General features: G+C 44.8%; 1 protein-coding gene across 11 annotated transcripts in view; it reads right to left on the reverse strand.

Annotated features, from left to right (window-relative positions):
• TLN2 (talin 2) overlaps positions 1-16,076 on the reverse strand; it is a 420,448-nt gene that overhangs the window by 127,739 nt on the left and 276,633 nt on the right. For all 11 annotated transcript variants that reach the window (XM_078079262.1, XM_036081097.2, XM_078079259.1 and 8 more), the window contains 8 exons: positions 15,235-15,343; positions 14,300-14,508; positions 13,653-13,751; positions 9,585-9,752; positions 8,067-8,361; positions 5,343-5,509; positions 2,039-2,167; positions 743-856 (listed from right to left, as the gene is read on the reverse strand). In XM_078079262.1, coding sequence (XP_077935388.1) covers positions 743-856; positions 2,039-2,167; positions 5,343-5,509; positions 8,067-8,361; positions 9,585-9,752; positions 13,653-13,751; positions 14,300-14,508; positions 15,235-15,343 — 1,290 coding nt within the window. The remainder of the gene's footprint in view (positions 1-742; positions 857-2,038; positions 2,168-5,342; positions 5,510-8,066; positions 8,362-9,584; positions 9,753-13,652; positions 13,752-14,299; positions 14,509-15,234; positions 15,344-16,076) is intronic.

Genomic DNA, 16,076 nt, shown 5'->3' on the forward strand with positions numbered 1-16,076 from the left:
GCTCTCCACTCAGCCCCCACTGCTCACTGCAAACACCCTTGGGAGACTCCAGTCAGACATGCTGCCAACACGTGGGCAATGGTGACGCAATTATATGTTGTGTCTGGCACCATTCAGGGGTGTCCTGGGAGAGTGAACTCCCTGGGCCTTCAGAAGCAGCAACAGAGGTGTTCACTGAGCCCTTTGGAGCACGCCGGCTCCAACACATGCCATCAAGGCCCGGGTCTCAAAAGAACAAACAGGCAACAATAGAGAGCCCCAAAGCACACGGTCACTGAGGCCAGACGGGATGAAATAAACCTGCAATCCGTGCGGAGCAGGGAATCAACCCTCCTACCGCCAGCACACACTGAAGGCCACGGCCCACCTCTCAGAGGGAGAAAGGCACTCGGGAAATTCAACGCTTCGTTACTATTTCAGAGCCCGAAAATGGCCTTGTTGTTGATCCTCCTTGATTTGGTCTCTTGAAGAGAAAGTAGACAAAGGAAAGACAATGCGGGAAAAAGCACCATACTCTCCCTTCAGACACAGGCCATCCACTTATGAGACAAAAACCAGACGTGTGTGTGTGTGTGTGTGCGTGTGTGTGTGTGTGTGTGGACACACCTGGGACACGGGAGCCTGAACAAACTGCATCAGGGGCCCGGGTGATCAGTCATAACCGAATTACGGTGGCGCCTGGCCCTCTAAGGCTATCGCGTCATCTACGGCAGCCCTGGCTCTCGGGCGGCCGGAAGCTCACCTTGCAGCTCTGGACCAGCTGCTGCTGGGCGGCGGGGTTCTTGTTGGACACGGCCGCGTTCTGGGAGGCGGCGATGGTCTGCGTGGCGGCGGCTGCAGCCTGCTTGGCTGCCACCTGAAGAGGAGAGCGACAGGAGGGGAGGCAGGCTTCGCGTGCGCCCTCACACACACGCACACTGACATACGCCCCTCCCACGGAAGAGCCGCACGTGTAAGAAAGGGCGCCCCAGGCCCAGGCCCTGCCTTCTGAAGGCCACTGAGGAGCCTCGTCTAACAAGGCCTGTTATCTCCGCGTGGTCTGCAGTCCCTGGGACGAGCGATAAAGACAGGCACGCTTGGAAGCTCAGGTTCCAGTGTTCATTTGTCTCTCTCACAAAAGATAAGGGACAATCAATTCCAAGACCACGATGGCACTGATAAGTGGCATCAAGTCTAAATGTTTTAGGGGAATTGGTTCCCCCCCCCCACAAGCAGCACAAACGCTGCCGTGCCCATGGCTCTCCTCTTGCCACCCACGGGGAGCCTTGCTTCAGAAAGGCCCAGGCTTCCCCACCAGAGAACTTAATTGTGTCTCTCACATCCTTCCAAGAACAAGGAGGCCAGTTTTGTTCCAGAATCCAGCAGACTACATGGAGGGATTCATCAGACAGGCAGGTTCTCGGCCTCCAACCTCCCAAATTTTAGTGTAAGAGTCTCCTGTGTACCTTTGTGAGAGAAATTTATTTTCTTACAGAGTTTGTGCCTACTGCTATTTCCTTTTCTTCCCCTGAGAATAAACACATGTTCTGAAAAATGACAAAAATATTTTCTTATTACTCCATCCCATACCTCTCCACCAAGGCCTGATCCCCATTCTCCAGTCTTTCTAAGTCTGCGTTTTCTGTTGGGAGTCCTGAAAGAGTCACTGCCTCTGACAAAATTTATATATTTTCAGCTAAAGGTCCTTTCTGAACATGGGCATCCCTTAATGCCAGGGGAAAAAAAAATCCCTATTTCCTCCTGAAAAAAAAAAAAATGGAATTCTATTCAAGAACGCTAAAATCAGAAAAGACTTTGCTTACTGAAACCATGAGCTGAAGCTTTTTTTCAAAGTGTCAACGTGCCACTGAACCTGAATGTACAATGTACCTAAAGCAACATTTCAAATTGTTTATGAGTACCTTAACCATTCGACCATATCGTTAATCTTGATTTAGCTTTCTTTATGTGGGCATTGCCTTATTCATTTGGTCACTCTTTGAGATGAACTCTTTGCAATCTAAAACAGACATCCTAGGAAACCAGCCTCTTTACCCACCTCCAATCGGTTGACAATTTTTTTCTTGATGGCGTTCTGGGCGGCGGCGTTTGTTGCCACCCGGAGGCCTTCCGCAGCTTCTCTCAGTCTCTGCTGCTGGTCTTCATTCTCAGGATTGGCTGCAGCCCCCTGAGAAGGAGAAAAGAGAGATTTTGAGAGGTCCATGGGGCAGCATGCCACAGATGCTGAACTCGTGCCTTCAGTTTTACTTTCTCCTGGTAATACAAAGTATCTGGAAGACAGAGCAAATGCTTCAAGCAGTATCTTTACAATAAATGTTTCATCTCATAACAACATAAAAAATCTACCAGAGGATGTTTCAAAGCTGCAGCCGTAAACAAGAGAAATCCACTGGTAATAATTAAACCCTTGCGACCCTAGCCTTGGTCATCCATGTAAATTAACTTGTGGCCAGATATCCAGATATCCATGCTTTCAAAGATGTTAAGACAAAGCTCCCTCCCCCCACCCCAGATCTCTCAGGGAGAATTTGATTTTAATTGGAGTGACAGACACACGTCACTGCTGAAAGATTCTCCCGTCTTGCAGCACTAGTTAATGTGGATGGGCTAAGAATATAGGATAAACAGGGGCTGGGAACACCACCCAAAATAAGGAAATGTTGTTTAAGAAAGACCATGCCTAGAAACTGCATTCCTGGAAAACCTGAGTTGGAGAGTATAGCAAAGCAGAGCTGGGACTCCACTGCACTGAAATAATGAGAGCTATCCCATGCCCCTTCCCTTGGGCAGGGAAAGAGAAAGGGCCATGCATGGACCATGGCCACACTATCACTGTAGGTTCAAGTGTCTTAGGTATGCAAATGGGTTTTATTGAGATGGGTGGAATTCTGAAGTAGGGAAAAGGCTAATGGTAATGTGATACAATTTTACTGCACAATAATTAACAAAGACTTAAAGCACATCCAGCCTTCAACTCCCACCTGCAACAGAAGCGGCGATTGAGATTTTTCTCACCGAGTCTGGATGTTCTGAGACCAGTTCTTAATGTATACAGATGAATGAGTTTCTTTTCATGAACACTTCAGGGTGATAATATTTACTCCCAAGGCAGAGACAAAAGCAGAAACACACACGCCGATTATCGAAAATCGATTTTCCAATGTCTCCATTTTCCAAACGGCCAACTTGCCAAATTGACCATTTACAAGAACCTATTTCTTTGAACTATTTATAAAAGTTATAGGAAGTCATCCTGGCTGGAAGAGTTTTCATGTCTGTGACGAAAGTGTTTTGGCAATGCTTTTGAAGGGAATCTTCCATTCTTTCAAACTGTAAACACTTTAAGTAGTCTTGATTTTGTATTTCTAGCAACTAAACAAATTCTGCTTTTGTATTTCATGTGTGAAAGGTTGTCTGGGCTACTTTTGCATTCTTTTGCAAATTTAGGAAAACCATTTTATTTTATTTTCTTGGTCATCAGGTATTTAAACCACTCCTACACTTGCCTTCCTTTGGTATTCTGGGCAGCAGAAAACCATCATTTCTGCACTTGACTCTGAAGTGGGCATCTGGATCCTTCCTTAGCAACATCTCTTTCATGATGAATGTACATTAGATATGCAGTACTAATCTTCGCCTGGAATCTTAGTTACTGATTATGAAATGTATTTTTTTCCTGCACATTAAATATATTTTTTGGAGCTCTAACCATCATAGACTCTTTAGCTTTCAACAAAATTCTGCAAATTAAAATACTGTCATGAAGACCAAGTGACAACTTTTAACTAAAAGAATGTATGGAAACACCATTGTCCCATCTGATAGAAATAATCAGAAATAAATACTTAAACAAGTTTCTGGTAACATGGTACATTCAGTAAGGTCTGGTGAGCACTACACATCTAGAAACAAATATACACAATGGTCCTGGCTCAATCTTGATTATGTGATGGTAGGCTTAATCGTTTTAATTTTCCTATTTGCTAAATAGGGATTGATTAGATTTTACACTAAGGTTCTTTCCAGTCTGCCAATTAATTTTTTGTGAACAGGAAGGTTTCCTTAAAATAGCTATGCTTAGACTTAGAAGTGGGGGGGCAGAACTCGTAAAAACCATAAAGAAATTAACCACTGCACCAAAAAGCCTAATACATATTTTTGACTAAAAGGGATGGTTAAGGGCAGAGCTTCTCAGCTGAAACAGGGCTCGGGGGACAGAGGAAGGAAGTTCAGACCCTGCCCATCCTTGGGTTTCTCTTCAGCCTATTCATGAGGTACCTCCAAGAAATCACAGTCCCTCAGGGACTACAATGGTGAGTCAGTCGAGGAAGGTCTACGTGATTCGCTACATGTCATAACACATTTTAAGTGAAAGAATTCACATGCTAGGTAGTTTGAGGTGAACTCGTATTCTGTTGGAGGCCAGGATGTGGGGGCTTTTAATGAATCTTAAATGCACAGAAATACATTAACAAATACATGTTGACTTAGGCATATGAAGTGGAAGGTGATTTTATTTTATTTATATTCATCAGCATTTTCTATTAATTCCACCAAAAACGTATGCTAGTTGCATAATAACAAAAAGAGGAACATAGAGAAATATACCTTTCTCCATTTAATACAGTTCTCACCTCGAGGTGGGAATCAGAATCTTCTGCGGAACTGACTTGCACGTACACACACGGTCCCACCAGTGACCTTGTGAATCAGGGTCTCTGGGGGCGGAACTGAGACACGCGCCCTTTGATGTTTTCCGGGGGTTCTGAAACAGGGCCCTGAGATAAGAATCACTGGCTTTTAGAAGCCACATGCTGAAGCATAGCTGTCAAAGAAGCAGAGAGCTGACTCTTAACTCTTCACTCCAGCTGTTGTAGAGTACTGAAAACTGCTACTGGGATTTGAAGAACAGTGAGGCAGCACTCTACTATGTAAAATCGTGATAGGAGTTTAGTTGAGAAGTCGAATGGAGGACAAAGTAATATTCAGGTTGCAGGCAAAAGAAGAGGCCTATTTGACTCTGCTGTTGACAATCTCCAGTTCAAATGAATCACCATTTGCAATAAGCTGATGGCGATAACCCCATGGACAGAGAGCGTGCTCACTGAGCAGGGACTTCGTCGTCTACAGCTGAGTAAGCATCACTCCCTTTAAAGAGTGTTATTCTCATGTTCCATGCCCTTCTCCTTTCCCAATGCAACAAGGTTAAATGCTACACAACCATAGAAGTCTTAAACAACAAAAATGCACGCTCAGCTGACCATTCTTTATCTTCAGGGTACCTTCCAAATCCTAACTCTTAATAATGTTCCCTTTCCCGTTGAACAAATACAATGCAATACCTTGGCCGCTTCCACCATGCGAGCTGTGGAGTCGGCCAGGAGTTTCGCAGCTGCCAGGAGCTTCTTTGAGTTCTCCATGTCGATTTCAGCTTCTGCATCCGACCTCATGGCGTTGACGAGGTCTGAGGTGGCCTGGGCCAGGACCCGGGCCTGGCGCACCATTTCACCTATGGGACGGGATTGGGAATGCCATCTGTCCGTCTGCTTTCTAAAGCTCAAAACCAGCACAGTCTAGTCTGCACACCTCTGGCAAGACGGACAGAGAGAAGGGAGCCCCCAAGCTCTAGGCCTAAGCAATGCAGCTCACTTAGACCCAGGACCGAAAATACTCCCCATGGCTACCAGGACTGTACCCCCAAACACACCCAACTTCCACCTTGAACTCTGAGGGATCAATAGGACACCATGAAGCAAAGAGGAATTCTTTTGAAAGAGAAGGCAGGGAACAAAGTTATGTGGATTTATTTTGCGATTTAGTAAAATATTTATTTAGAAAATATTAGTTACCTCACTTCAGGAACCACTTACACAAAGTCCTTATAATAAACTCTGCATAATGGCATAAAAAATTACTTTTGAAATTTGAAACAATTTGCATGTTACCTAACTCCAGATGAATAATATCACATGATCCACTGTATTTGTGTCATTTGGCTCTCACTAATAGGAAGCACAGACCCCGGTTTCATGCTCAATTGCTAACATTTGCCTTGGCTCAGTTTTTCCTATCAGTTTTCTGTTTGCTCACCCTTTTCTTCCTAGTGCTGGTTTTGATCTTATTAGTAGTAATTGTTTGGTTTTACTGTTCCTGTGATTTTACTGATATCTATTTCAATTTTCTTTTAGAAGTAGGAGGGGTATAAGAGTAAACATTTAAAATAAAACTACTCAAATGTAAGGGAATTTTTCCTCCCCCAAAGGTCATTTGAGGATGCCAAAACACTGTGATATTAAGGGGGAAAAAAAAGCTTTCATAAAAATCAAAATGTGCTAAATTCAAGGTATCGTGGATTGGATCCTGGGATGGTAAAAAGACTTGAGTGGAAAATCTGGTGAAATCTGAATCATGTCAGTAGTGAATAGTTATGCATCAAGGTTAATCTAGTTCTGACAAACGTGCTGTGGGTTAGGGAAGATGTAAAAAATGAGGGAAAATGGGAAAGATATATAAGAACTCTCTGTATTACCTCTGCAACTTTTCTCTAAATATGAAAGTATTCCAAAATAAACGGTTTATTAAAAAACAAACAAACAAAACAACAACAAAAAGTCCAAATGTGCAGAGTATGCTGATCTTCCTAAATCATGTAAGGAGGATACAGAAAAGCACACGTTTTTATTTGTTTCTTTTCAACACTTGTTACAAAGAATGGCTCTGTGCTGACAAGGAAGTAAGAAAACAAACCTCTTACAAACTACTGGTAGGGTTGCAAACCATAGAGCCTTTCAGAAATTCCACTTATTACATATAGCCCTAAAAGTAAACCAAGATATTTTTATAAAAAGAGTTCCTATAGTATTATTTTTGTTAAAGCAAAACAAACTAAGAAGCAAACCAAAAAACTTGGAAATGACCTACATGTCTATTTAAAGATAATTGGCTAAGTAAATTATGATAGAATTCCACGGAGTAGAATATTATGCTGCCATTAAAAAGATTAGCATATAGTTCAACATGAAAAATGTCTTTAAGATATATTAAGAGAAAAAAGTTGCAGAAGAGTATAAATAATGCATTTTCATTTATATAAAAAGAAAGATGGTGTTAAAAATACATACATACACATACACAAGCATGTGAGACTATAGGAAGATCATGTAAAACAGAAATCGGTGAGTTGCCAAATCTGGAGATTTAGATGGGATAGAGCTGGGCTGGGCCTGGGGAGACTTACTTTTCAACTAATAGACTGAAAGATACATTTTATCTTTTTAAAAATTTTCTGGATATTATGATGTTTGACATCTTAAAAAAACCTTTCTGGCTCGAGAGAGACTGCCCTTCTGAAGGCTAGCCAACTTCTAGAGATAGCAGAAGTCCAGCCAGGAGCACGCCTTTGATACACAAACGAAGCAGCTTGGAGCCACACCTCCTCTATCTGGCCACCACCGCCCTGGACGCAATATCCTTAGGCCTCATTCACCCCCGGGCCTGATTCCAGGCGACTTTGATGACCCCTATCGTGTAGAGCCTGCTGCAAAGAGTCAAACTAAGCAGTCCTGAGCTGTTCACCCTGCCCTGCCTTGCCTTTCCAATGGAAATCCCGACGAAGGCCACAACCTAAGCTCTCCCCCTCACTCCTATCTTCTGCAAACTGACCAAACCCGCTGCTTCCCCTGGGAGCCCGCATGGCACGTGGTGACCCTCTCTCTGGGACCTGTGAGTAGAATACGGTTTTCCTTCCAAGCTTCATTCCTGCACTTCCTGTGGCTGAGTCAACTTTACCATGCCACATTCGACATGTTTCTTCTAACAAATGGGATTTGCCGAGAAGTTATTTAAAAAGCCTAGTTAATGAACTCTTTAAGTGTTGCCATGGATGGGCACATCAGGAGTCTTCCATCTTTCTCCCAGCCTCAGCGAGGAAGTCTCTGACAGAGGCTGATGACAACTTGCCCTTGCCAGGCAGCCGTCACCTTTCTTACTCACAATCGTCACCACGAGGGAACCCCAACAGGACCCGTCCACCCCCGGCATCGCCCCTCACCGGCATCGCCCCTCACCGGCATCGCCCATGGAGCTGAAGATGCTCTCGGTGACACACATGATGGTGTCGGTGGCCTGGTCGTAGCGGCCGATGGGCTCGCCTCGGCTGGCAAACTGTCGCACGTGCTGCAGGAGATCGTGCAGGGCCTGGCTGACCACGCTGGCCGCTGCGCTGACCTGCTTCAGGAGCTCGCTGTCGTCGGTAGCTGCCTGGCAGGCGCGGACACAGTTCTCCACTGAGCGGTCCACGAGCTTGCCCGCTTCAATCAGCTGCTCCTGGCACACGGGGGAGCTGATGGTGGGGCTCACCACCTAAAGTGAGAAAGGAGCGGGTCTCGGGCACTGAGGGTCAACTCTCGGTCCCCACTGTGCCCTAGCATTTCCACCATGTTCCTTCCTGCTCTGCACCTCGGTTCCTTACTTAGAGGACCAGGGATTACACTAAACCATCACTGAAGTTTCTCATAGTTGATGATTTCACTCTATCTCTGTGACTTCTGATGCCCATTAATTTTTATCTTCTTCAGTGATATGTAACTATTCTACTGACTACTTCCATAGAGAGAAATTTTTGGTATTTATGTCATGCCTCCTCCTTTTAGGAACATCTAACTTGAGTCCCCTGAGCTAGGATAACAAGACTATCTAAGGGAATTGTATTTCTTTTCCAGAGACATCTGGAACTCTGTACCTCTTAGTACTTTAAAGAACAGGGGGATTCTGTCAGTTATCTGTGGGTACTTGGAGGGTGCACAAGGAAAGCAGGAGGTACCATCAGGACTCCTCCTTCTGACACTGCAAATCCCACCACAGGATAGGAAATGCCAGGCTAAGCTGGTCACAGATAGATAGAAGATGTTATGTCATCAAGTTGAGAAAACGGACACCTCCCATCTTCTGATGCATGAACACACGGTGAGGAAAGGGTACGTGAAATCCGACAGGCCTGGGCTTACCCTGGTTCTGCCACGGAGGACTTCTGTGGCCTCAGGCTACTTAACGAACATTTAGGGACCTCAGTTCTCTCTTTGGCAAACTGGGGATGATGTGCTCAACAAGGTAAAGTCTGACACCCAGAGTGTGCACATCATAATGGGCAACAATGAGCTTAATCCTGATTACCCTCACTCTAACACTGTGCAGCGCAGGAGGGGCGCCCCAAGTCGGCAGGTTATCTATGAACCCATTCATGATGCTCTACTACATTTCTGTACAACGCAAGAACTCTGTGTGCAGGTGTAAATAAGACACACTGAGAAGTCCAAAGGGGAGACACGGCGATCTGCAAGCAGAAATGGCCAATAGACACAGACAAGGACCCCTGCCTGAGGGCTTGGGCAACGAAAAAATGATAAAAGCACAATGGGGTGGTTAATGTCAAAATCCTATAGTGTCATCTTAAAGACAACACCTGATGCAAGCTCTAAATCATAGACAATTTTAACAAATTCTGCCTCTGGTCTCCCCCAGTGACTGGAGGCAGACTAGAGCATGTGACACTTGGAGAAAAGGGCCTGCGGTACCAGCTGGCTTACCTTGGCACACGCCACAAGCTGGGAGGTAGAGAGGGCACACTGGGTGGCAGCGGCAATCACCCTGTTCTGTAGGACTGTGTCTTCAGCTACTTGGGCAACATTCTTCGCCTTTAATACCAACATGGCAGCAGCATTGGCCACAGCTTTGGCCAAACTCATTAAAACATCCTAAGATGGGGAATAAAAAAATGGGCATTTATTTTTTTATCACCCTTTACAGCTAGAAATAAAACGTGGTGTCCACTTAAACACTTTATTAAAATTCCATTTGAACGTTTTCTTTCCAGTCCTTCATAAGAATATTCTTTCCACTTATTTTTCTGAAATGTCAACTCACCCTTAAACGTAATTAAAGGAAGAGACTCGTATCCTCATGACATAGTCTCCTATACATTAATAGCATAAGGTTTAAATCTAAAATAGGGTGATTTCAGGGGAGGGTTTTTATTTTAAACACTGATTCACATTCATGTACTTCTCTAACCCTGAGAGTCTTGATTAAGCCTCTTGAATATGTGGTCGATGCAGTAGCTCAAGAAAAGCTGGAAATGTATCCAGATGCCATAAATACAACATGCTGTAGGAAGGATAGAATTCATGGCCTCCAAGTCGTCATGTCTCACTGTCACTTGAAAATTTATCATTTGGATTTCCATTTTGCACAAGGATCCAAGGTACCATCAGAAATTCAGGCCACATCTCTGCCTCCAGAGGGCAATGTTGGTCATGCACAGACAATACCTACAGCTCAAGAGCCAAGGAGTGTTCTGAAAATAAGTTATTTTCAGTGTTCTGTAGTCTTCTGGGTAGGGATTAAATTATTACGAGAAGTGGAAAGGGAGCCTACATAAATAAACTAGCTACGAGCTACGACCTCACTGAAGATGCAAGGAGCTCTGAGCCTTTATAGATCAGTTTATGCTTCGACACAACAAAAAGGCATTCTGTCTGCAGGATGGAGAATCCTTTGATTTAGCCCACCAGGTTTGTCACCCATCTGTGTGACCTGAAGAATAACCACTGTTAACATTTAATTTGCTTCTTTGCTTTTAGTATTGAAGGTAGTTTATTTGATTTGGAAATGCCTTCCCAAACACATCCCAAACATACGAGCCATTTTTATTTTGAACAAACATGTCAAGGCCTTCTCCGAGAGGAAATGTGGTCAGAAGTCTTTATTAATTCATCAGATAATGAAAAGCACTTTTGATTCTGAATGCAAAGGGCACCCACAGAGTCTTTACAATAAGACATTTTATGAGATGATATATTGGAGAGAGTGTTCAGCCTGCACACTGTTACACAGAGCAGAAACTCTACGCTCTCCAGGCAAATCAGAAACCCATAAACCTACCACGTAAGCCAATTTTAAAATGGACACAAACCAAGCAGTCTTAAAGGAACAGCTTAGTCCAGTCTTTCTTTTAGGTCTCTGATGTTTATTAGATGTCCAAGGAAAAAGCAAAGTCTGAGGTTCCAAAAGTTGAAGATGCCTTTAGGATCTGATTGGCACTTGTATGCCACGTAACTTTTAGAAATTGCTCCCAACACGGCCTGTGAAGTTACAGTTCTTTTTTTTTTTTTTTTTTTTAAGATTTTATTTATTTATTTGACAGAGAGAGACACAGCGAGAGAGGGGACACAAGCAGGGGGAGTGGGAGAGGGAGAAGCAGGCTTCCCGTGGAGCAGGGAGCCCGATGCGGGGCTCGATCCCAGGACCCTGGGATTGTGACCCGAGCCGAAGGCAGACGCTTAACGACTGAGCCACCCAGGCGCCCCTGAAGTTACAGTTCTTGAACACCTATCTCTATGCTCGATCCTATTTGACACTCAACTTGAATGTCACAAATTATTTATAAGATTTTTAAAAAATATCTTTCCAAAGTGGGTCACAGTATTCTTTCACTTGATATGAATTTGTCTTTTCATAGAGGGACTAAGATTTGGTCATGTAGACTCATGATTGTTCTAAAGGGCTTTGTTAGACTCATTTAAAGAAATCCTATTCCTCCTATTAATTTTGTCCAAAAAAAATACAGTTAGAAAAAGAACGTGATACTACAGCCACAGTTGCTGACAAGGCCTTTGTCAAACCTTTCAACAAGACCACTATTATGTAGCCCATGTAAAGTAAATCTTTGTTAACTCTGGGAACATGCAGTACATTGAGAACCCAGGAAAAGCTCTGAGATAAGATCTCAAGAATCAGAAAAATAGTGCATAAGAAATCCAATGTCAGTAAGCCAGGGGCTACTCATAACTGGAGGAGGTTGCAGGATCACCTTACTGCCCTGACGTTTGCCCAGAGATCGTAAAGAAATGGGAAGCATTCAAGTCAGGCCTTTCCCTGATACAGAAGCCTCTTCAGGACCCTACCGTGAACCTGAACCTGCTCTCCTAGCATGTCTGAATACAAACAGGAAGCAGAGTTTGCATTTTTATGTGATGATAACGGTCTGTCAAAGAGAGAAAGAAAAGAAAAAATCTTCAGCAAGCCAAGGTGCATGCAGTGTCTTCAGGAAGAACTGTGACTTTCTTCTCAACTGTTCGAAACACTCTGGGGAAAGGGGTCATATTTTTGAGGAAAGTCAGTTGACCACTTCATGTTAATGAAGCCTAGTAAACCAACAGCTGAATGTCATATTTACCCAATTCCTAAGCAGGTGCCTGCCTACAAAGAGTTACCTGCTCTAATACAAAAAGCAATAGCCAATACAAGGGCAGTTTGGGGATCTGGCTCAGGGCAAGTCAGGATAGGGTCACAGTTAGCTTGGATTTAGTGGGATACGTTTATGTGGTCTGCCGTCAATTCTCTTTGAAATGAAATTATTACTGGCCATCCCAGCATAGAAATAGTTCCAGGAATATTGCTACCCACTGCCACCCACCCCGGTCCCCCCATCATGGGGCTCACCCTCCATCATGACACGAACGTTCAAGCACTGACAGTCTTATTGCATTACAGGACATGAAGGAGTCCTCTGGCCCCAGCACCACAGGTGTGTGGAAATTAGAGGAGAAACAAACTCATCTATGGATGCAAGTTCCGTATATCACAACATGTATGACCATGTCGTAGCATAACTGACGCATCTTGTGTAGATGGAGTTTGGTAGTTCCAGAGGAAACAGCATACAAAACTGCTACTCATGAAGAAAGAAACTTGAATTCTACAGTAAAGCTGAATGATCTTTTTATTCTGAATGCTACAGAATTCCCCACTGGTCAACCTGACATAGGATTTGGAAAAGGGCATCTTCCAGAGAACCTGGCCTTGAATGGTAAGTTGAATTAGAATGTAGTTATATACTACTAAAAATTGGGTCTTACGAGAAGGAGAAAGGCATGAAGGGCATCTGCCCACAAGGATATGAGAAGACAAGCTCAGTGTAGCCTGGAGCTCCCCTCATCTGTGGCAGCTGGGAATGGAGGCAGACAAGCTGAGCTCCTATTTGAGCTGGCAGCACATCAAACCCGCTGAAAGCAGGGGCTACAACTGTGAGCAGAGGACAAACAGCACATATCCTTGGTACTGAACAAGAAGGGTGACAGAAAGAAAAAAAGTCCCTACCACGCTGATTTTGGATATGACACAGACAATAAACCCACCTCTGAGTACAAAGGAGAGCCTATGCTATATGTGAGCGCAGTGTACGGGAGCGCACGTTTCCTCTTTTATGCGGACTCCAGAATAATGCAGTTAAAAACTGCCCCCAAAAGACAAAACAAGACTGCCCATGAGTTGATAATGATAGACACTGGATGGTAGACACAAGGGAGTTCATGGCATTATTCCCTCCGCTTCTGTGTTTAATGAATGTCCAGCATATTGACCAGTGCGAATAGCTAAATAAGTGCTTTACAAGAATGATGCATGATATGAAGGGAAGTGAGTTTTTTAATTGAAAATTTAAAAAAAAATTAACAAATGCCCCACCCCCAAGAAAATCCACCTCAATTTTATTCTTGACAGCCCAATGAAGACTTGGTTTTTCATACATTCTCCCTATTTGGGTCTAGACCATCACTTAGACTCCTTTCCAAAATTAGGGGGGGCAAATATCTTACTTGGAATCGCTCATCAGTCTCATTCTCTCCGATCTGCCTCAGAAGATCCCCACTGGCTTGTCCAATGCTTCCAGCAGCAGTCAAAACTGTCTGTCGAGGCTAGAAAAACACACATTGGTTGGAAAGAAAATACATTTCCTCCACAGCAGGGCAGCAAAAGGAATCCTGAGGGACTGGCCTCCTCCTGCACCTAGATGAGAGTCTATCTGCTAGATGGGAGACTTAAATACCCTGGTAAAATCTGTGCAAGGAAATGCCTGATGTCTCACAAACCAGTCATAGGTGGATCGATTTGAAATGTTCAATCAATGAGTCTTGCTTAGCTGGTAGGAAGGTGATACGCACTTTACGGAAATTAGGGCACAAACTTATATCCCCTTCGAATGTGTATTGACTGTGTGTGTTTCTGAGGTTGAATCGAATCAAGTACCCTGGGGTGAGGGGACAGGGAGGTTTCCTACTAACAGCACAACAAATCCCAAAAGTTGAACCACAGATTCTGTACCCAGTTCACCAACTCCAAACCCACGGTATGGTAACATGCCCCATCAGGATGGAAGGAACAGCTTCGGAGCAGGAGCCCTGTAGTACTCAAGGCTGCACCTGCCTCACCAGAACCTGAGTGACCGCGTGCCCCAAGAGCTCACCTCTCCAGAAGTAGGCTGCACAGCTTTCAGCAAGTCCGACACTGCCCCTGCGAGGGTCCTCGCAGCTCTGAGCAAGTCCTCCCCACTGCCCACCTCGTCGTCCATCAGAGCCGCCAAGAGCTTCACGCCCTTGGACATCTCCGTCAGGTTGGAAGAAATGGTGGTGATTGCACATCCCACTGCTGTGTAGTCGGTGTCTGCAGGGTCACCTGGGATAGAGAAGGGCCGTCACCGTCACAGGAGGGTGGTGAAGGGTGAGGAGAGCCCAGATGGGTGATGGCATCAGCCATCACTCTGCAGGAGTCGGACACAAAGCTGCACGCACACAGGGTGACACCGGGCTCCCTGTCTCCAAGGTGCTGCTCCTCCCGAGTCCTTTTGCCCCGAGGCCTCCTACGCTGAACTACTGAGCATGAACCCCTGTACAGTTCCAAAGGAAGTCTTGGCATCCCATGGCCCTTTCTGTTAGGCCCCCGTCAGCAGCTGAAGCACTGAAATGCTGCAGAGAGAAGCCGAGACATTTTCGGACTCTCACCTGACAGCGCAAGGTGGGCGTCCTGCTGGGCCATGAGAGGACTGTGGGACAAGACGGATGGGGGCCCACGTGATGGATCTATTCCTCCAAAACCCATCTGAGACTATAAGCTCCCAGAAGGGAGAAACCAGCTCCCATACACTTCGAAGTTCGTCCAGCAGACCGGTGAACAATGAGCAGAGCTACATCAGGGCTTGCTGAAGGATGCATGATATCGACGGAAAGGAATGAGATGTTCCCCACCATTCTCCTGGGTCGGTGTGAAAAAGTGCCTGGAGCACTCAGAGCGCCTAAAAATAGACTAGCCTCTCATCCCATGAAAATCTGTTGTTTCAATCAAAGAATAGGAATCGTTTCTAAAGCAAAACCACAACAGAACACAAGGACCTCGGAGACTCACCAGCAGTGAGGTTAACTACTGAAGCTGTTCCAGCTGTGATCGCATCGACCTGAGAGTGGATTTCGTGTTTGGACTCGTCGACTTTATTCTGAACCCACACCCGTGACGCCTGCAAAACCAGACAAGGGCACAACAGAGTCAGGGCATGGGACTGCCTGGGACACCAGAGACATCGTGCCATAAAATGAGACCAGCATTTTGTCTGTGCTCTTGTTCCTGGGCCGGCACCAACGAGGCCCTCAAGTCATCTTAAGTAAAGTCATTAACAGGCCCCTGGCTCATTCACTGGTGCTAAATGGCTTGTTTTTTGGAGAGGTTAGAATTAGGGTATTGCAGCTCACGAGCGTTCCCTGTTGGCATAAAGACTGTCTTGTGTTAACATGAATGTGGTGTAGATGTGGCACCTTTCTGGGAAGGACTGGGGGGAACGGGTCGAGACCTCTGTTCTAGATCCAGCTCTACCACTGACAAGTGACATGACCTCGAGCAAATTACGTCTAGGTCCTGTGCCTTACATTTCTTCTACTGTAGGAATTCAGTGGTCTTTAATAACCTTTCGAGATATTATACTTTATGGTCACTGGAACCCATAAATAGCAAATTCTCCATTCCCTGGCATTTCTGGACTTAGCCAATAAGCGATCACTGACATTCATAATGATGACCCTGTGGGAATAGACGATGCTGATTTGCTTCCCAAAACATCCCAAAAATATTCATTGAGATTTAGGATGTGTCTAGCACTAATAATATTTTTTGTATACCAAAACTTTAAAAATTGGTGAAGCAGGGCTGTTAAATACAAATATGTTAAAACCATCTCATGGTAGTGCTGGGTATGG

This window comes from Halichoerus grypus, chromosome 8 (assembly GCF_964656455.1).
Source record: "Halichoerus grypus chromosome 8, mHalGry1.hap1.1, whole genome shotgun sequence".
Taxonomy (NCBI): domain Eukaryota; kingdom Metazoa; phylum Chordata; class Mammalia; order Carnivora; family Phocidae; genus Halichoerus; species Halichoerus grypus.